Consider the following 20,873-nt stretch of genomic DNA (forward strand, 5'->3'; position numbering starts at 1 on the left):
GAAGGGGGCCCTGCGGGAGCACGGCCGCCCGCGGGGGGGAGCCGATCCCGCCAGGCCCGCGCCCAGCCCCCTCGGGGCCCGGAGATCCGCCGGCCCTCGCCCCGTGGCGGAGGAGCAGCGCGGGGCCCGCCGGCAGTGCCCGCGGCGGGGAGGAGGGCGCGGGGCGGTCCCGGCCGACACCTGCCGCGGGAAGAGCCGGTGTGGGCCGGGCTGCACCGCCCCCGCGCCCGTCCGCCGCCGCACCGCGCAGCCCGCCCCCGGCGCGGCGGGGGTGAGGCGGGGGGCGAGCCGCCGAGTGCTGCTCCCTGGCGCTCGGAGCCCGCTCCAGCGCCCGCCCGCCGCGCCGGCGAACATGAGCGATCATGGCCGCCTTCGGGCTCCTCAGCTATGAGCACAGACCGCTCAAGCGGCCGCGCCTGGGGCCGCCCGATGTCTACCCGCAGGACCCGCGCCAGAAGGAGGTGAGACCGGCCGCAGCGTGCCCGCGGTGCCGGGGCCCTGCCGCCAGCCCCGTGCCCGCCTCCCTCCCGCGGCGGGCCGCCGCCCTCGCCTCCCGGCCCGGTGCCTCCCCCGAAACTTTTGAGCGGCGCCGGGTGGCCGCGGAGCCGCCCGCTGACTTGCATTTTCTGCGGCGAGGCGCGGGCGGCGGTCCCGCTCACCGCCACCGCGGCCTCGGCGCCTTCCCCGCTGGCCGGGAGCCGGACTCGCCCTGCGGGGAGGGCAGGGGCCCGGGCCGCCAGCCGTGAGGGACAGGGGCCTGTCAGGAGTACGGTCACCTCTCGTGAGGGGAGACCCCCGGCCCGTGAGGGTGAGCTGCGCCACCAGCCGAGGCAAGCGTGGGCCTGCTGAACTGCCCACTTGTGTTTCTGAAGGGTTGGAGGGTTTTGGAGGTCAGCAAACGCACCTGAAAACACAGAGCAGAGGTGAGCAGGGCTGTAGCTTGTACTTGTGTGCCTGCCTGTGGCTGTCCTGCTCCCAGGTGCCCCAGCCAGACCCACGGAGACCCCCGCCAGCCGGGGCAGGGGGGCGAGCGTGCAGTTCGGGTGGGTGCTGCAGCACGGCTGGCACGGCCAGAAGCCATGGCGCTGGCTGTGGGCTCTCCCCAGCCTGGCTTCCCAGCCTCGCTTCTGAGCCGTTGGCCCTCTGTAGGTGGGTGGAAGGAGCCTCTGGTGGGCTTTTGTGGATGGGATGTCTCCCGGCAAAGTCAGTGGGTTTCTCTGAGATTTGCCTTGTGCGTTGTGTCTTGAGTCATACAGGAAGCTGTGTGTGTCAGATACCCCTGCCTCTTGCCTGGTGGTCCAGGATGTCCTGTTCTTCTGGTGGTCCTGGCCCCTTCTTGTCCCGCTGAATTTGACGCTTGTAGAAGCCATCAGGCTTCATCTGTGAGGATGAGCTCCAGTTAAACAGAGCAAGCGCAGCAGGTAGGCTGTGCAATGCTCTTCATGCTTTGCTCTTTCCCTGGTCTGTTGTCTTGTTGAGACTTCCAGAAAGGAGGCTAATTAAGGGTAATTTGTTAAGTGTTCATGAGCGTTATCATCTGGCTCACATAGGCTGGAGAGCGCCCAACAGAGAGTGACTGTTGGTCAGTGCTGGTTGAGAGGAGCTTGGACAGCACACAGTAAAAGATGCATATTCAAGTCCATTACTAATCCTTTGGGACATAGCTCAGTTTTTTGACTACTAGCATCTTTTCTGGCTGTTCACCCTTATGCCACTACTCATCATACTCACAAACTTGATGATTATGGTAGCTAGAAATACTTCTCTAACATATTTTCTTTGGTGTGTGATCGTGACCAGGCATGCAGAACTGTATCTGAACTCAGCTATGACAATGTGTGGAGATGAATTTTTAGCTCTGGACTGTTGAATATTTTTAGTCAGGTGGTGGATTGATTATTGTAGACACATTTATAAATATGCAGCCGGTTACAATAAGAATGGAAGTGGCAAGTGCCCAGATGGTTAATATTTAAAATACGTTTAATGGGTGCATTTGTAAGTAGAACTGCAACAGGCTCGTTGTTATTTGCCATAATGTGATTGAAATGTGGCTTGGGGAAAGTCTTTGTTCCATGTGTGTACGTGCAGTGTTAGTGTGTGTTGTATGGGGGCATTTGCAGGAAACAGTCCTGTGCCATTCCAGCCTTTGGGCTGGTGAAGTCTTTCTGTCATTGGAAAAATGAGACAAATGCGGATTTATGGGTCCTAGTAGAGGTGGAAAGGGGCTGCCTGGTGATGTTAGTGTTGCCAGCTGTCGCCCTGTGCCTTTCTAAATTCCCTCTCTGCTAGAAGAGAAGCTAGCACCTCCAGGGACCCCGTGCTCTCATGCTCCAGAGCGCATTCACCTTAGTGCTGGGTGGGAATCTGTTACTTTACAAGATGTGAAAAGCTTGGGGTAACGCTTAGCCCCTGAGCATTGGCGTGTGTCCTGTGTGCTCCATGCTCTCTGCAGAAATAAGGGGGTGGCAGAAGGGAAGTCTTTAAATTGCATAGCGCACAGCTTCTGCTTGAATGCAGTTACCTGCTGGGGCTGCTTTTAACACCTGGTATTGCTCTAAAAGAGAAAGATTTAGGAAGAATTAGCTTTCCTTGTCTTTCTGTACTGTTTTTTTTTTGAACCTTGGACAGTGCTTTGCACATAGTTTCTCCGTATAATCAGCAATTCCTGCTGCTGATTGTGGAGCTTGAGGGAGATTTGGAAATCATGCCCTGGCAGGAGCAGCTGATGGCAGGTGTTCCAGTGGACTATTTTTCTAACACTTCTTGTGCTCTGGATTGTTGTTATCTCCATAAGATAGATAAAACATAACACAAATTGTGTTTATTACAAGCCAAAGATATGACCACTGAATGTACCATATCATCAGGGCCAGATCCTGGTGATTTTACTTGTGAGTAATGCTTTTAAATTCAATTTAATTCAATTGCTAAGCACAAAAAAGCACAATCAACATCATTTTATGCTGAGAAATAGCCTTCTGGCAGAGGAAATTTAATTGCCTTCTCTGCACATAGCATGCATGGTTTGACCCTTTCAAGGCTCAGTTCCCTGACGTCTACAATCTCTAGTAGCCCAGACCACCTTCTCACTGGTAGGATGGGTAAAGCAGCTGAAATTTCTGTCAGAGAGACCTCTCCAGTGTTAATCCCCTTATGCCGCTTGGGAGTCTTTCTTGGCCCTCTCCATATCTGTTTATAGCAGAACTTCATCTTCCTAGTCTCCGTTGCCTGTGGCTGGCCGTTGGGTAGGGCAGTTCCTTGCTTGCAACTTCTGAGCCGTTACTTCAGAGTGGGTAATGCTCCTCTAAATACTGTTATTCCTCTCTTCATCATGAAATGTAGCTTGTTTAGTAATCTATAACTGGCACAGTATTTTATACTGTCTTTTTGTAGTCAGCTGGCTCAGTAGTAGATAAAACTTGAAATTTAGACAAAGTATGTAAATATCTATAATGAAAAACAAGAAAGAATTTGAAAAATGGAACATGTTGAAAATAGTTAACAAAACATGGCCTTGGGAGAAGGGATAGGCACCACAAATATGTCAAGTTAGGGTGTAACAAGATAAGCTCAAGGAGAACCGAATGGTTAATAAGACCAAACAGAAAATTACTTGTACTGTGTGTGAACTATGCTAATTAGCATACTGAAAGTTACCCCCTCAAGCAAAGAAAGCCCCCTACTAACAAAGCCCCCTCCCAATAGAACATGTACCATGGAAGAAAAGAAAGTTGGATACCAGGCTGGTAAGAACCCATCAGAATTAAGTGTGACTGAACATAATTGTAAACAATTGTTCAAAGTATGAAATGTTTTACCATGTGTGAGAGGTGGGCTAGCTTTGTGGATTTGCCACCTAGCACCCATCTCTGCAAATTTATGCAATAAATGATATCTCAGCTCTGTAGGAGAGGCTGGCTCTTTGCATACCAGGTAACGAACTCTATGAGACAGCATCTTCTAGGAGTTATTATTTGATCTCATTGTTTGAACCAAGCTCAACACTGGGTAGCGTAAGCTGAGTGCAAGTGGAAGGCTGATGCTGCAGCAGCTACGCCACAGGTTGGAATCCTGGACCTTCATGCAGAGGGTTTGGGCCTCCAAGCTAAGGTGGTGGTTGCTCTGAGCTGCTGGAAGTACATGCCCTGTTGTAATAAAAAGACACAAAGCAAAAGACCAAACATGTGAGAGGATCTAAAAGTAATGACTGGTTAAAAAGATCAGTTTTGTTGCTTTCATGAGTTTAATATAGACGACTTTTAAAATTATTTGCTGAAGGAATATTTTGAGGTCAGGGAGAAAAAGAATGTCTTCCAAAAACTCCTTGTTTTTGACTGTTGAATAGTATAGTTCTATATAACATCTGTTTGCTCAGCTCAGGTGTCGGAATAAACTGGCCAGTTCCTTGTTTTTCAAAACCTTTAGACATCATTAGCTTTCTGCTTTTCTCTTACTGTTTTGGTGCTGCAGTCAGCAAGTGTTACTGCAATAATAAGGAAGGAGAAGAATGCTTAAGCTGAAAGACCTTGTTCCTCTTAATTAAAAACAAATTAATATGGATTTGTACAGTCCAGAACACCCAACAATAATGCTTCGATGCTTGGTCCTAGCGGTCAGTGCATTTGTTCTCATCTAGATTTGAATGCCGCGACCACAGCTGGCTGGGTAGGTGCTACAGGTGCCTCCTCTGAACATGCTTTGTGGGAGTCCTGGCTGCGATGGGGTGAAGTTATGTGTGCAGGTTTAAGTTGGGGTCTGACTTCTTGTAGAGCTGAGCTCCTGTAGGGCTTCCTCTCTGTAAAGATAGCCATCTCTACATGTTGTGTTCACAGAGAGCGCTGCAGGTACTTCAGTGGGTCTTGAATATCCCACACAAAAGGATTAAAATTATTTCTGAAACAAATGAACGCAATTTGGGCCTGAATGTTCATTTGGCTATTTAAAATTGCAAAAGGTTTTAAGCCTTGATTGGGCTCGCTTGGGGCCCTGCTTGACATTTTGAAAGGCAGCTTGGCATCCCTGCAGGAGCCCAGAGGATCCAGCGTGTTGCAGTGCAGAGCGTGTCACTTAGTGACAGCAGCATGCAGCACGCCTGTCCTCTCATTAGGCCAGGGCTTGCAGATCAAGCCAAGTGAAGGCGGGCCTAACCCTGCTACATTCAGTATTGTGCAACTTAGCTGTGCTGGTGTTGCTGCCTGTTTGCCCAGGAAGCTTTTCCCTCTGCTAGGGGCCGGCTGTGCTCTTAGGCAATGACCCTGAGCTGTTAATGGAGCTGGTGTAGATGAGATGTAATGAGAGCTTCTGTGAACATCCATTTTATTGTTAATTTGTAAAACTGTCTCTGTGCATTGCATTCACAGATGATGTGTGTTTTCATTTTAGTCGGTGTTTGGTTATGCAACTGTGCTATGTTCCATGTTTAAAATTTCTGAGCTGCTGCTGAAGGCAGAGAGAAATCTGAGCTAATAATCTGAGACAGACAAAACCAAAACACTGATGTGTTTTCGTTGTCAGTCCATCCGCAGCTTGTTCCTACAGCAGTGGTAGATACAGCAGTACAACATACGGTTCTTAGTTATTTTCAGCATAATGATATACAGACAGCTTTTTTCGAAGGAGGAGAAGTTTAAAGATAACACAACTGGGGTTATCCATGGAAATAGCACTAATAGTAACATATACCTCTATCTGTTTGCCATTTACCTTTTATTTATTTGCTTATAATCTCTTTGATCACTTTCCTCTCTGCCTTTATCTGTGTTTTCAAGGCTGTCTTGGGGATAGTGTGGGTGGAGGAGTGTTCCAGCACTTCTTGTTGATTTCATTTAAAATTCAGATGAGGCTTGCTAACTTCATAAACTCTAGAGAGAAGAGATTATTTCTAAATACATTACTGTTTTCTGTGTTACTCCCGAACTTTGCAAAAATACTGAAAAGCAAAATGCATTGCAAAGCATCAGGATAAACAAAACGGAAGCTTCTGGGTTTCTGTTTTTGGGGAGACATGTGGCCCAAAACTAGTAATAAAATATTCTAGTAAAATTATGACATTCTTAACTTTATTTTCGCCTATTTTATTTGTTTGATTGCATGGCAGTTGCTCTTCATTTTTATAGGTTATTTCACAGTCATCTTGGCGATTGTTCCACTATCTCACCCACTACCAGTGGTTCATGGACAGCTTGAACTTGTGTAGAGTACCTTTGGTGGGAAGTAACTGATTCTTTGGGGGAGATCCTTGCCTTCTCTTCAGAGGGACATTAAGAAAAACAAATAAGCCAAGTTCCCATTCAACTGGTGCAGGTAAACCTTAGTCTGACAGGCATGTGATCTTGCATAAGTGAGTAAACGCATAGCCTCCATGGAAGAATATTAATTTGGTGAAGATAGAGAGTGAAGACAGGGAAGGATGGGGCTCGCTTAGGAAGTTACACGCTGCATTTGTGAAGACTTGGGTGTGTGTTTCCACCAAATGCTACTGACCCCACTTCTGTCTGGTCTGTGCTCTTTCTGCAAATATGATCCAGCTAAGCCTGCTTAAATACCGATAAGCAGCAAAATGAAGGTGTGTTGGTAGTTAGGAGACTAGTAATGCTTCCACTGTGAAAGTAACTTCAGAAGAAATGGGTTTTGTTGCAACAGGGACAGATGTTCACTTGAAATTGTTTCTGCTGGAGGTGGTCTGCTTCTTATTTCAGTAGATGTTCTCAAATGGTGGTTGTGGGGCCACAAAGTGAAATGGTAATGTTTTAAACTCAAGAAAACAAGGATGCAAACATGTTTTCATGTTGGGAAAATGGATGCACATGATTCTGGCGATAACGAGGGTTGTGCAGCAGTTCTGTTGTGGAGCAATGCATCTGGTTCCAGTGATCCTGGTGTATCTCGAGGAGAGGAGGGTGTGCAGCTGCCCTTCCTCTGGTCAGGATGGCTGGTGACTGGCACTGTTTTCATGAGGAAGATTTATAGCTGGGTGCTAGGGAACACTCCAGGGTTTGTGAAGGCTGCCAAGGCCTTGTTTCCTGCTACCCTTTTCACGGGCAGCAATCCTCTTTCAGGAAAACAAGTGGCATCCTTATCAAGTTATGGCCTTGAAGCCTGTAGTAAGGCAAACACTTACTGGGGACTGGAGGATAGGAGTGGCATCGTGTTCCCCTTCACTGAAATCCCCTGGGTGTGCAAAGTGCTTTGAGGGTTCAGGTGAACGCAGAGTGGAACATACTAGCAAATACATACGTTTTCTTTAGAAAAACGTGCTTCTCAGAATTATGTGACTTCTTAAATTGTCATTTCATTTTTTTCTCTTAAAACACTTTGCAGGATGAACTTACTGCAGTGAATGTGAAGCAAGGCTTCAGTAATCAACCTGCCTTTTCGGGAGATGAGCATGGATCTGCTAGAAATATTGTCATTAATGCCTCAAAGGTAAGACAGGGCTTTTCAGTCTGAGTATATTCACTGAAATTGGAACCAAGCTGGCTGGGGTTGCACTTAGTTCTTGACTGCTTTGCTTTCTAGTTGGAAGTCTTCATATTAAAGTTAATTACAGAACTAACATAAGAATGCTGCGCAGTGTTTCTGCTATCTACTGTTATCAGCCTTCAGAGGAAAACATGGATGCCAAGAGCAAAACGTGACTAGCACACTTCAGTGTAGAAGAGATGTTAATTTTTGCTCTTGTTCTTTTATTTGCTTCACTTACAAAGACAGTAGTGACTCCTTCCCTGGGAGCTCCTAGTATTTACACATCTTTAGCTTGCTTTCATCTTGTTATCTGTTTCATCAGGCTGTTTTTTGCCAGGAGAAACTGGTCACTGTGGTCCAGGTCTCTTGAAAATATGTTCTTGGATTGTCTAGTGAAATTCAGCTTAGCTTTCCTGCAGTGTTTTTTGAGAATCAAAGAAGTGTGATATACAGAAGAGCAATAAAAATAAGTAAAATATTAGTCCTTCAAATTGAAAATAGTAGCTGTTTAGGAAAAAACCCAACGTCCCGTATTTCTATGAGGGATTTGTCCAGATTCATGCACACCCAGCCTCCCCCTGCCCCCCCCCCCCCCCCCCCCCCCCGCATTCTGTTGGGAAAGCAGGAAGAAGTGGTTTCAAAGGAGACTGTTGTCAAGAAGCTTATACAAATGTTTTCAGCCAAAGTAATTTTCTGCTGTTTGACTTTTAAACTATATAACTTTTTATGGCTTATTGGAAAGTGTGAATTTACTTACACATTGATGCTCTTTTAGTTTAGTGGAAGAAGAGATACAAGTAAATGACAGGGTTGCTATTGTTGAAATGTTAAAGTTTTTCCTGTTGATGTGCGGAATTAGACTCTATAACTCGAAAGTTATAAAGTAGGTATGTTTATTGCACGCAGATGCACGGGGGATCGCTCCTCCACAAGCGTGCATGCCCGAAGTGACGAACCATCTCGCATTTATACAATAAAACAAATGAATATTCAATTAACGCCTATACATATTCGTTACCTAAACCCGCTTCGTATGTTAATTAGCTTATCAGTCCTTTGCCTGGAATGTGGTGGTCTTGCAGGTTTGTAGGTGATTCATGTTCTTGTGACCATCCAATCTTCTCCAGCAAGGAGACTTAGCACTCCCTCCCTCTAGATAGCATTGGAATGTCTCTCATCCTTTTCTCATTCCTTTTTAAATAGCCCCTTTTGTTAGAGGAAGAAGGGCAGGCGTCTCCTCAAAACTGTAGTTGTCTCTCTCCTCAGAGCTGTGTGCCTATGTGACCAGACACCGCACCCATGACCAGTCACCATACCCACATTCCTTGAGCAGACATATACAATCACGATCGACGTCCATTGTCCCCATTTCACACTATTTCTCCATATCACTGTTACATTCTTCTGATTTTGTTTTCTAGAATTGTTACTTGCACGCGCTTTCTGTCTTATGTTTTAATTATTCGTGTTTTGACTATTGAACATAAGTGTTTGAAAAGTAAAATGGAATTTCACAAGAAAGTGCTTGTAGTTATTTGGAAGATTTAAGTGTAGTATTACCATAATAAGTTCAGTATCTCCTAAAAGCTTTTCATATATTTTAAAATTACCTAGCTATGAATATATTTATTAGAAAATCAAACATTTTATTCTTACTGACAGGCCTAAAAATTTGTTTCTATTACAGTAATTTTGAAAAGTAAATAAGCTTACATGGGAAGTAAAACTTATATTGGTTTTTTTTCTGCTGTTTTGGGATTGAAAATGCTGGGGAAGCAAATCTTGCAAAGCTTTTTATTTTGGATGTATGGAGTAGTAGTGGAGGTGTTTGGAATAGAAATCAGAGCACTTCCTAGGTTACCCAGATCTTTGAACCTTTGCCTGCTGTAACTAATGATGGAAAGACAATCAAAATGGTTCTTGCTAGAGCGTGGTTTGTTCTAGACAGAAGCAAAAAGCCAGTATTTACACACTTTATGCTATGGTAAAGTGTAAATAAGGGGAGGAGGGTTCTGAGACCTGGTAAGAATACCCTGAACTGCGGCCTGAATCTGAGACGCTGATCAGCCAAAGGGATGTGGCTCTGGGTATTCACCATGACCTGGCCTAAGCGGCAGCTGTACCTCTGGTATCTGGGGCCTGGCCATCTTGGGCTTGGTTTTGCTGACCTGCACCTTCTGCAATGATACTGCAGAAGTGTTGTATGGGTGCTTAAAATCAAGAATCCTCATCTCCTAGCTGCAGGGAATTAAAGTGTAATCTTATTAGATTGATAGCCTGGACTAGAGTGATTACTGCATCTATTCACGTGGAAATCCTTCGTGCATTAATGTAGGATAGATGCTTACTTACTGCATTGTCATATATGTTTTGCCTTTTTTTTTCTCACCAGATTGGCGCTTACTTTAGCAGCATACTAGCGGAAAAGCTAAAACTTAACACTTTCCAGGACACAGGGAAGAAGAAACCACAAGTAAATGCCAAAGACAACTACTGGCTGGTTACTGCTCGGTCTCAGAGTGCAATTCACAACTGGTTCACAGATTTAGCAGGAAGTAAACCCCTGACTCTCTTAGCAAAAAAGGTATCAAAATACTCCTTCCTCCATTTCTTGGATATTGATTTGTACTGAATTGGGCTGTAAGAATAGGGCAGTATTTCTGAACGTGCTGGATGTGGAGCAGTGCTGGAGGCAGCTGCTGCTGTGCAGTGTGTTCCCTCTCTGCAAGGAGGGTGCCTGGGCAAAGGGGAACTTGGGATCTAGCTGGTAAGAAGTTCCTTTGAATGACTATGTTTCAGCTCAGGCATGTTTATTGTATTGACAGCCAGATTCTTTGCCTGTACACTTCACTTCAAGGGTCTATTTCTCAAGCAAAGGAACAGTTTACAGAAATTCTTGTGTCTGGCAAGGACATAGTAAGCTAGGAAGCTGATGCATTCTTAAAAGAACCTACCCGCTAACTCCAACCCCTTTGTGTGCTCTTTGCATTTAAATTTGTATTAACAATTTTTGTTTAACAGTCTTATTAGTTGCATTCTTGTTAAAGTTTCCAATTAAGGAGAATTCTTGCTGCTTTGTAGCAGTCTGTATAACTGGAAGAGGCAATTTTGAGCTATCTTTTTGGATCCTGCATGCTGTTAAGAACAGCAGCACAAAATAAGTTTGAAGTGGTCATTAAAACTCATCCAAGGCAGTATCTAGAACACAGTAATAAAGGTGCTTTTATTTGTGCCTTTCTTTCCTGGAGCTCTGTGTACAAGCAGCTAATCTGACAGTATCTGGGAGTTTTTATGAGTATAAATTGAACTGAAATAGGGAACTTGTACTCCAAGACTATTGAGCATAAATGGATCAAAATAACAGAAGGTACAAGTTTCACCAGTTTTTGGTCTGTTGCCATGCAGTTGGTGAAGAATTTGTGCTGCTTTGCCACCAGTAGAGCCACCAGAAGAACAAGAGCTTTGCTGTGGCAAGCATGCCACCACCTTATGTTTCCCCTTAATTTTCTAAGAGGTTAACTTTGTGACTGGAATTGCTAGAGAGATGTCTTTCATTATTTTAAGTTTGTTTTTTCTTTTTTAATAACCATATTTATAAACCCACCGATAACAGTAAATAAGCATGTTAAGAACACTGAAATCGATTCTGTAGAGTCCCTAGACTGACCATTGAAGAACATAACAGGAGAGGGTCAGTGCTTTGTTTGCTGCTGTCTTCAGTGCCGATGCACCTCTGTTCACACACTCTGTCAGAAAGGTTGAGCGTGCCTGAAGGAGCAATGAGGATTTTTTGGTAGGTTGTGCTTGCGCTCCCTTCTGTCTGCACTGGGTATGAAATGTCTTGTTCTCACATATGTTGCTTTAACAATGCATTTTGAAATTATTCTACGTTTATGTGAACAGTGTAAGGATTGCTGTGACCCAATAGGGTGACTCTTTACCTGGAAGTCTTGTGGGACCAGCCCTGTTGTGTGCATAGCCAGTGCAGGCTGTATTGGCTGGCCAGGCTGCGTTTCCCTGGTGCACTCTGGTTATTGTGGACTCTCCTGAACCAGGGGCACCCAACAACACTGACAGCATCCGTGTCGATGAGCCCTTACCCAAACCCTTGGTATATCCATTTCCCAGAGCTTCTGAGGATTAGCTTGCAGGACTGTTTCTGCACTTTGCATGTCTTTGGCTGTGTTGAGAGGTTTGCTGGTGGCCCTGTAGGCATGTCTAAGCAGGGGGAAGGATGCTCCTGATGAAACGTGGGGGAAGTGTGGGGCAGTATCTCTTTTTCGTTAAGTCTCTTAGTTTCTGTGTGTCTAGACAACAGGTGCTGGCAGTGTAGCGAGTTCCTAGGCTGATGAAGAGTTCTGCCACTGTCCAGGTAGTGCGGGGTTGAGCAGAGGAGGCCTGGGCTAACCCACAGGTGCCAGCTGCTATTTGGACTGTGTGATGTAACTTGCTTCCTGTTTCATTTCAGGTTCCTATTCTCAGTAAAAAAGAAGATGTTTTTGCTTACTTAGCAAAATATTCTGTGCCACTGCTGCGAGCGGCATGGCTGATCAAAATGACATGTGCCTACTATGCTGCTATTTCTGAAGCTAAAATCAAGAAACGCCAGGCCACTGACCCAAATATTGGTAAACAACCTCTAATGTCTAAATGCATAATAATAGCTGAAGGGGCGTGCTCCTCTTGTTTGTGGTGGGTGACTTGCAGTTTCCTTCTCCCAAATTCCCCTTTTGCTCTTCACACCAAGAGATGCTGAACAGCCCCTCTCTCCAGCCTTTCAGGTTGTCTTCCCTTTCCTCTTCAAGGTTGTAAGCATTTTTTGAGTAGACCCTAGCAGGAGGCTTGGAGCAGACAGCAAGCGTGGGCTGGTTGTTTTCCTAATCTGGTGTGAATAGCTCTGCTAGTGAAAAGAGAGCATCTGTGCCTCTCCTAAGGGACTGAAGTGGTGATGCTGTGCACCAAGACTGGGGCTGTTCCTTTGCTTGGGACGTGTGCTCATTAGGGTGGAGTTAAAACAAACACCCTCTTGGTTGTCTGGAAGTGGGGGAGAAAGGGGAGTAAGGAGGAGGTGAGGAAAGCAGATTGTCCACTCTTGTGATAAATTGGTCTAGACCTAGTTTGCTGTGGCTGGGAGTAGTAGCTCTTTAAAGTAAAAGGGGTTTGTGCTTACTGGGAAGGTTCATGTGCATCGGGGTAGGCAGGTGCTCCTGCTCTGGTTCTGCTTCAGGATGGTGCCATGGTGGCACCTGCTTCACAGCGAGGATGAAGGAAGCCGGTAAAGGTGTCTTTGGGCTGAGGGACCCATGACTGTTACGAACAAGTATTCTGAAGTAGGTTACTGAAGATTGTGTCCTCTGTCCAAATTCCCTGTTTTGCAAAGGTTATTGAGAGCTTTTTGGGAAGTAGTTTGCTGCATGTTACTGAGCAGCCTTTGACAGTTCCCAAAATGTTTTATATCTGTGCCTCAGGTAACAGAAAGGGGGTTGCATGGTTTCCTAACTCAGTGGCACAGAGATGTTGGTAATTGCTTTGGGAAAATATTCTTTCATACTGTCACATGAAATAAGTTTGAAGTAGTAGATTTGGAATTGTTTTTCCAAAAGTGAGTGAATGTTTGAAGTAATGTGGTTAAACTGCTCTATGGAAACACTAAAACCCGCTAGCTTCATACAGAAATTTCAGTGGATATGGGTAGAAAAGCATTCAACATGTAGTCTGTTTATGTTGACAGAACTGCCAGTTACAAATGCAAAGGGAAAAAAGAATGAACGCGCTAGCTGAAGTCTGAGGTGGGTAGTAAACAGTGAAAAATAGTTGTGTTTGAGAGTGGTAGTTCCTGTAACTGACAGTAAACAGGCTTAGGTTGTCAAAGCAACTGCATTATGTATTCATAGAAGAGTGTGCTCTTCTGAAATGTGCTGCATGCTGATTAAATACAGCTCTGTGAGATGTTTGTCTCTGAGATACTAAGAAATAACCTTGGTTGTTCCAGTTACTGTTAAGAGAATGCCTGCCTTACAATTCCTCTTTTCCCAAAGCTTTATGTGTATGACCAAGCAAGTTTGTTCACTAATTTCTCCAGGTTATGCTAAATACAGAATTGTTGCTGAAGCATGGAGGAAAACCTGGTAATTTTTAGTAGGTTTCTGTATTTGCTGAACAGCACTACTGACTTATCTAGGACAAAGGAAAGATAATCAGTCTTGCTTGCAGACCTCTGCACTGTGCTGGTCACTGTGACCTAAGAAACTGCTCCTGAGCTTTTGCATTCTTGTCAGAGTAAAAATCTGGAGGAGTTGTCTGTTACAGAATGGTTGTAGAAAGAACAGTTTTACATCCCATTGCTTGTGCAAAGTCCTGGTGAGTTTTATGTTGGCTGTATTTCGAAGGAGAAGGAAGAGGGACGTAAAGGTCCAGATGGAAGGAAGTAATGGAGTATATTTATTTTACCTATTTCAAGGCTGTTTTGTGGCTGAATGCTGAAATCTGATGAAAGAGACAGGTGATTCCCTAAAGGCATATTTTTGTGTCAGTGCCTTTTATGTCATGCGAAGCTAGCAGGCTGCTTACACACTTGACAGTATCTGTGCTTTGAGACCAATGCACAGGAGAGGCATGTAAGGAGTCTGTTAATTCCCACTAGGTGCTGCATTATGCAACCATGGGTTAATGCTTTAGAGGAATATATTTGATGACAAAGGCAATGTAAGTTTGTTTCAAATCTCACTGTGAAAGAAACCTTTTATCAGCTGAAGTGTTCTAATTGTAGGCTTATTTTGTAGAATGGACTCAAATTGTAACCAAATACCTTCGGGAGCAGCTGGCAAAGGTTGCAGAGTTCTATCATGTGACTTCCAGCCAAGGCAACAGCTCTGTAGTGATGCCTCAAGAGATGGAACAAGCCCTGAAGCAGTGGGAATATAATGAAAAATTGTCATTTTATATGTTTCAGGTAATACTCCAAGAAGTGCATGTATTTTTTTTAATATATATATATATATATTTTTTAGGTTACCATTCTTGGAAAGTTCAGTTTTAGAACTTAGTGGTAGCTTTTGTCATAAGACTTGCATACACTGTAAATGCTAATTCATTTTAAAGATTTGCTAGCTGAAAAAGCTTTGATTTTCTTAGCGTGCCTGATTGCGATTGCAGCAAGGTATTCAATTATTCTCTCTTCTGTATCCCATGTTTTTAAGGGTCTTTTAAATTATTTTATATCAGGCTGCAGCCACCGTGGCGCGGGAAGCCTTGGGTGTTGGAATGGTGGCCTGGCTGTTCAGTTCCACGTGGTTCTAGCCCAGAATAACTCTGGTTGTTTCTACCCAAGGTTAGAAATATCGGAAGGGTTGCTGGGAGGGAGTCTGTCAGCAGTAAGTCAGCCTGCCGAATTTGACCTGCTGTACGCAGCTGCTTCCCTATTCATAGGACTGCTGTGATGGTGGCTGGTTCCTGCATGGTTGAGGGTCTTGGTAGCTCTGTGCTGATGTGGGTAATGAGACCTAAACCAGAAATGAAACGAAACTTGTAATTACACACCTGCTTGTTCAGTGCTCCCAGTTAATATGTGATCTGTTATGTTAAATCCTTTAAGGAAGGAATGCTTGAGAGACACGAGTATTTGACGTGGATACTGGATGTTTTGGAAAAAATCAGACCCACTGATGATGATCTTCTTAAGCTGTTGCTGCCGCTAATGTTGCAGGTACATGCATATTTTAAAGCCAGAGTCAATATAAGGGTGATTCATACATGAATGATTTTAATATTTGTGGTGGTGAAACCTACATGAACGTTTTTACTTAGGACATTTAAGGAAATATATTGCACAGTGCATGTTTGGAATTTATAAACACCTTTAAAATGTTCATACTTTATAATCCTTAACTTGATTTGGTAGGATTCTGTTACTGTAACTGGTCCTGGAGGGCAGATGAAGTTTTGAAGAGACAGAAGTACAGATTGGCATTTGAGCTGCTCTTTTTTTATTTTTTATCTTCTGGACTCTTAAATATTGCAGGTGATCCCTTCCAGTTTATGCATGCCTAATGTTAGGTTGTTAAAGAAAATGAATACATGGAGTAGACTGTGTAGTAAACGATGCTTTTTTTTTTTTTTAATTTCAGTATTCAGAAGAGTTTGTTCAGTCAGCTTACCTATCCCGTCGCCTTGCTTATTTTTGTGCCAGACGCCTGTCTTTATTGCTAAGTGATGGTCCCAACTTTGTAGCTGCACACTCTCCTCATATGATTATTGGACCAAGTAACCCTCCTCTGGCAGCCCCTAGTCCGACTGCGCCTGGTCCTGTGGTGAGCCCAGTACAGCTGGCCTGCTCAGATTTCCTCTCCTGCCCTCAACACCGTCCACTGGTGTATGGACTCAGTTGTATGCTGCAGGTAGGCCGATGTTCTGTTGCTGTTTGTTTTCAAGGCTATAACCATGCAGTTCATTGGAAAACAGTGGTTTTTGGGTGTGACAAGGTGTGCTAGTTGTGGTTTTAAATGTACCTGTGTTGATGAAAGGGTGAGGACTGAGTGGGTCTGGAGGGAGTAGGAAGCTGGATTCTCCACAGGGGCTGAGGCACGATGGTGGAACCACTTGGAGAAGCTTGTGGTGCTTGTGTGTCTGTCCGCACCTCTGCTGCAGGAAAGAGTGACTCCGCTGCCCAGGGATGGCCTTCCCCAGGCCTTCCCTCTGTGATGGAGTGTTTCTGGTGCAGTAATGCTCTGCCATCACATCCTTATCCGCAGTGAGCCTACATGGTTCTGCCAGGCCCTGTCTGCCTGCTGAGTGTGGCTGGGCAGAAGGCAGTACCATACACGCTCCTGCAAGTTCTAACCTTTGAGGGTTCCCTTGCTTTTGCCAGCTTGTCACTGATGCTTGGTGCCGCTGCAGGCTGCTTCATTTTGTTTTTGTCAGAATTATGAGCAGTTTGTATTGCCTCATCAGCAGAAGAGACTGTTCACTTAAGCTTGTTGCTCAGCAATAGCAGAACTGTCAAGACAGAAATTGTTTTCTAAAAAAGGACTTGTATGGTGAGTGGCAGTTGTTGTTTGCCTTCCTGAGTGCTGACCTGGTGAGACTTCCTGAAGCCCTCCTGCTGTTTGTCTTGGGGGGGGTGCAGGGGGGTGGGGGGTGGGGGTGGGGGTATTGCACAGAGATGTCCTGGTGTGGTGGTATCAGGAGTATACTGAATGCTTGCAGGATCACAAAATCGCAGAGTGGGTGAGGTTGGCAGGGACCTTTTCAGATTACGTTGTCCACCCCCCACACTCGGACAGGGTTAGCTGGAGCAGATTGCCCAGGACCATGTCCAGCTGGATTTTTAACCCCTCCAGCACCTCTCTGGGCAACCTGGTTCAGTGCTGGACAACCCCCGCAGTAAAAGAACACTTTCTTGCAGTATGCAGCCCTCTCTCTGAGGGCTGCTGCTTTCCCCTACAGTCATCACAGTGTGGGAAGTCCAGAGCCAGGAGGCAGGCTGGGTTGTATGCAGGGAAGGCTCAGTCAGCCCCCTCTGAAGAAAGTAAGTGGGAGAAGATCTGCATCCCTCTCTCTGCTGAGGGTGTATGGGTCAGGAAGTTAGGTTCTGTCTAGCTCTCAGTGTGCTGTGATGTTTTTCCTCTTGAACACGGATCTGTCCTGGGAACGTCAGCGTTTGGCTCCATCCTGGGCTGCTGGGGTATACCTGTGTACTCTGGCAGCTTTACAGCTGCTCTCCACTAGCCACACAGCTGGTCGTCTTTCTGCTTTTCATGTACTGTTTGGGTTTGTCTATGTGGGTGTGTTTTCTCTGGGTTTTTTTCCCTACCCCTTTGCCTTGTGCTACCAAGTGGGCCCAGAGGACAGCCTGGATTCAGACAAACTCTCCTCCTTTTCAGAGGAGCATTTCTCTAAGCAATGATTTTGCTAAGGTGCTGCTTTGTAATCTGGATCTGGACTGGGGGAGCTTCCCAAGAAGTAGTCCAGCCATCTCAAAAATAGCCATCTGTAAGAAGAATCAATTGCCATCATTTTAGATGATATGTAAGGTCTGACCCCAAAACACCAAAGCATTCTGCTTTTGCTCTGTACAACACCAACAGCTATAGGGTAATATGTACCTTCTGACAAGCTGCTTTGAAGCTTGTCAACAGAAAATCTTTCTAAGTAAATCTTTAGTTCTTGGTGCATTTCAGTGACTCTCTTGTGCTTTAAAATCTTGACAGAAGAGTTGATTTTAATTAGTTTCTTAAATTTTAGTATTTCACTTGTAGCTTCTTTCTGTAAGCTGAACACCAAAATTACTTCTTTTTTTCTGAAGCCCATTCAAGTTTCACAGAAAGGATCTGACTGAAATTAGCCTTTGGTGATATTCTTTGATGGTTTTATGAAAGCAGTGCAAATAAGAATGGAACGCATATATATTTAAATAATTAATAGAGAAGCTGAATTTCCTCAAATGAGTGTTTTAAAGTAATTGTGCGTAGGCCTCTCTTCTTGTTTCTTTCACTGTAGCAGTTAGACCAAAAGTGATTCTAGTCTCATGGAATCTGTTATTGTTCGTATTGTCTATCACACCTGTTTAGAGAAAGAAATTACTTCTGTTTTATACTATTGTTTGCAGACTGTAACTCTTTGTTGCCCAAGTGCCTTGGTGTGGAATTATTCCACAAATGAAAATAAGAACGTTAATCCAGGCTCACCTCTGGATTTACTTCAAGTTGCTCCATCTAGTTTACCTATGCCAGGTGGAAATTCAGCATTTAATCAGCAGGTGAGCTTTTTTCATTGTCAGATTATTAAGATCTGATTTATCTCCCAATTAATGATTTGTGATCATTAGGACTACAGCCAAGTTTAGATATTTTTGTAGGTCTAGTTTCAAGAATAGCGTTGTGCTAGTTTTTTATGACTTTGTACTTTATTTGGGTACTGATTTTTGTGAAAATACCAGGGATTTTATTTACAGTCAGATGTTTTCTGTTATTAAACTGAAATTACTTTAAGATGTAAAATGGCAAATAAGGAAGCTTGGCGTACTGTACTGTGAGATATGACTTTTCAGACATGCTGAAAGTTAACTTCAGCTAGCTCAGATGTAAGGAAAAAATAGTTTATGGTAGAAGATGATTTGTGACAGACAAAAAGCATTTGAATAGAATATACTTCAGTTTGTTGTTCCCAAATGCAGGGAGTGTTGTGGAACACTATAGGGTACCTTGCTCCTGCTGAGGAAAGCTGTCACAAGCCTGAAATGAAAATTGAGACTTCCTACCACTAGCTAATTAGCAGCTGTCTTCTTTTTACAGGTTCGGGCAAAGATTTATGAAGTAGAACAGCAGATAAAACAAAGAGGTCGTGCTGTGGAGGTGCGGTGGTCTTTTGACAAGTGCCAAGAATCAACCGCAGGTAGGACAGCTCAAAAGGAAAAAAATGTTGGGAGCTTTAGGGTTTACATCTGTTCTTCTTTGAGTATAATGCTTTTGCAATATGATTAATTCTAGTAATAGATTTGACAGATGGATGTAATGCAGTGTCTTCCTGTGTAAACATTTTTTTTCTTCACCCTCCCACCCCCCCATCTGACTCCCATCTCTAGGGGTGACCATCAGTCGAGTTTTGCACACCTTAGAAGTGTTGGATCGGCATTGTTTTGACAGATCAGATTCCAGCAATTCAATGGAGACACTTTATCATAAGATTTTCTGGGCAAATCAGAATAAAGATAACCAAGAGGTAATGGCTACATTCTCCTCTCACTTCATAATCTGTAGACAATGGATTTTATTTTTACTTAGGAGAATTGTGTGTAGTGTATATTTGATCCAAAAGCTTTGTGTTTTCTTTGTCAAGTAGTAAATAAAAAATACACATTTGATTTATTAGGAGAAAACAGCTCTCTGCTGTTGTAATTGAATTCTTCAGTTCTATGTACTGTAAACCTCTCTTAGGAGAACTGATCTTTCAGGGTTTTGTAGTTTGTTTTTTTGGGTGCTGCCAAGTAAAATTCAGGATTATTGTTTGATAACAACTTTTACATCTATTGTTATATACTATAGAATATATTACATATATTCTAAAACTATATACTGCTCTGGTTTTTCATGTTTTCACCTGTATTCCTGGAACCATTTTCAGAGCTTGTGGAAAAAGCTTATCAGAAATCCTTACCATTTTACAGTTTTTTCCTCCTTTTTTGAATTTATTTTTGGTACAGTGCAGATCAGAGGATAATGTCACTGGGCCTATGTATGATGTCAAACTCTTGAGTTTCCTTGGAAAGTGTTTGGGGAAGAGAAGAAATAGCAGGCTTTAATAATACACTGTTGAAGTAAAGTTTTAAAATGGAAAACATTAGTGAATCTGTCATAGCTGCTCATATTAATATTTTAAAAACATTAATTCAAGACCCTTTGCACAGAAATACTGCATAATAATTGGCAATCAGCATTTTAATGACTTTGCAGTAAATAAGCAGAATATCATATTTGGGGGATAACATCTCTGGAAGCATTTCCAGAGAGATGTACCTACCAATAAACTCTGTATGTAAAGCTCAGAACCGGTAAGTAGGAGTGAGATGCTTGCCAGCATTGTCTTTGTATTTCAAAGACACTATTATGGTAATGAGGGAGAAACAGAGGAAGGAGAGCTGTTACAGCGGCAGATGAAGTTGCTGAAAGTTCTTTAACCCTGATGCTTGGATGAAGTCAGGAGTTCAACACACAAGGTTTTTTGTGTTTTTAAAATGGGTACAGTATGATAAGCTTTGTCATTTGAGTGCTGGCTTTTCGTTTCTCTTTGCCATGGGGTCAGATGACATGGTTCTGTGCTGTTGCCCTGCTGCAGTTGTATTTGTGGGTTTTTTTAATCTTTTTTTTTTCTTTTTTTTTTCCTGTTCTCCCTGCCTGTATTGCAAAAAGTTTTTCTGGCTTCTGGCTACAATTGTACTAGCAAACCCTTTCTTTGTGTTTCAAAAAGCACTTTTGTTAGGGAGACTTCTGAAAGTAATTATTCTGTTCTTATTGTAGATTGTCTGCTATTATTGCCTTTGTTTTATGGTACTTTATGATGTGAGGTTGGGTTGCCTTGAAAACATGCCTGTTTTGCCTCCTAAACAGCTCCCTTAAAGTACATGCTCCCCAGTTCTGGGAACCAAATTTTTATGGTCTAGTTAATTTGCAGGGCTACCTATCTTCTAATGGCACAACATTTTACTCTGAGATGAAGAATGCTGAGTAGGACTAAAGCAGCGTCATGTGCAAGTGACAGTGCGCCTATGTTTGCACATTAGTTGCAGGAGACTGTTCGGAAGAGAGAAGCAAAGAAGATGCTGACTTCTTTCTGAAAGAAGAAAAATTACCTTTGAAAGTTTCAGTCTTACCTTACTGGGTCTGGAGACAGTGTGAAATTTAACTTTAAAA

At 43.8% G+C, this 20,873-nt stretch overlaps 1 protein-coding gene across 12 annotated transcripts in view; it reads left to right on the forward strand.

The window, feature by feature from the left end:
* Positions 1-322: 322 nt before the first annotated feature.
* Positions 323-20,873, forward strand: part of MED12L (mediator complex subunit 12L) — a 150,764-nt gene continuing 130,213 nt past the window's right edge. For 11 of the 12 annotated variants that reach the window (XR_013931798.1, XR_013931799.1, XM_080410154.1 and 8 more), the window contains exons 1-10: positions 323-461; positions 7,324-7,428; positions 9,860-10,051; positions 11,936-12,095; positions 14,250-14,419; positions 15,062-15,172; positions 15,594-15,863; positions 18,074-18,223; positions 18,759-18,858; positions 19,049-19,185. Coding sequence is in view for 10 of the 12 variants with exons in the window: in XM_080410154.1 (XP_080266280.1) it covers positions 363-461; positions 7,324-7,428; positions 9,860-10,051; positions 11,936-12,095; positions 14,250-14,419; positions 15,062-15,172; positions 15,594-15,863; positions 18,074-18,223; positions 18,759-18,858; positions 19,049-19,185 (1,494 nt within the window). In the remaining 2 variants the exon portion in view is untranslated. The remainder of the gene's footprint in view (positions 462-7,323; positions 7,429-9,859; positions 10,052-11,935; positions 12,096-14,249; positions 14,420-15,061; positions 15,173-15,593; positions 15,864-18,073; positions 18,224-18,758; positions 18,859-19,048; positions 19,186-20,873) is intronic. The other variant, XM_080410162.1, reaches the window with a different exon arrangement.

Source organism: Falco punctatus (genome assembly GCF_963210335.1).
Source record: "Falco punctatus genome assembly, chromosome: 13".
NCBI classification, from domain to species: domain Eukaryota; kingdom Metazoa; phylum Chordata; class Aves; order Falconiformes; family Falconidae; genus Falco; species Falco punctatus.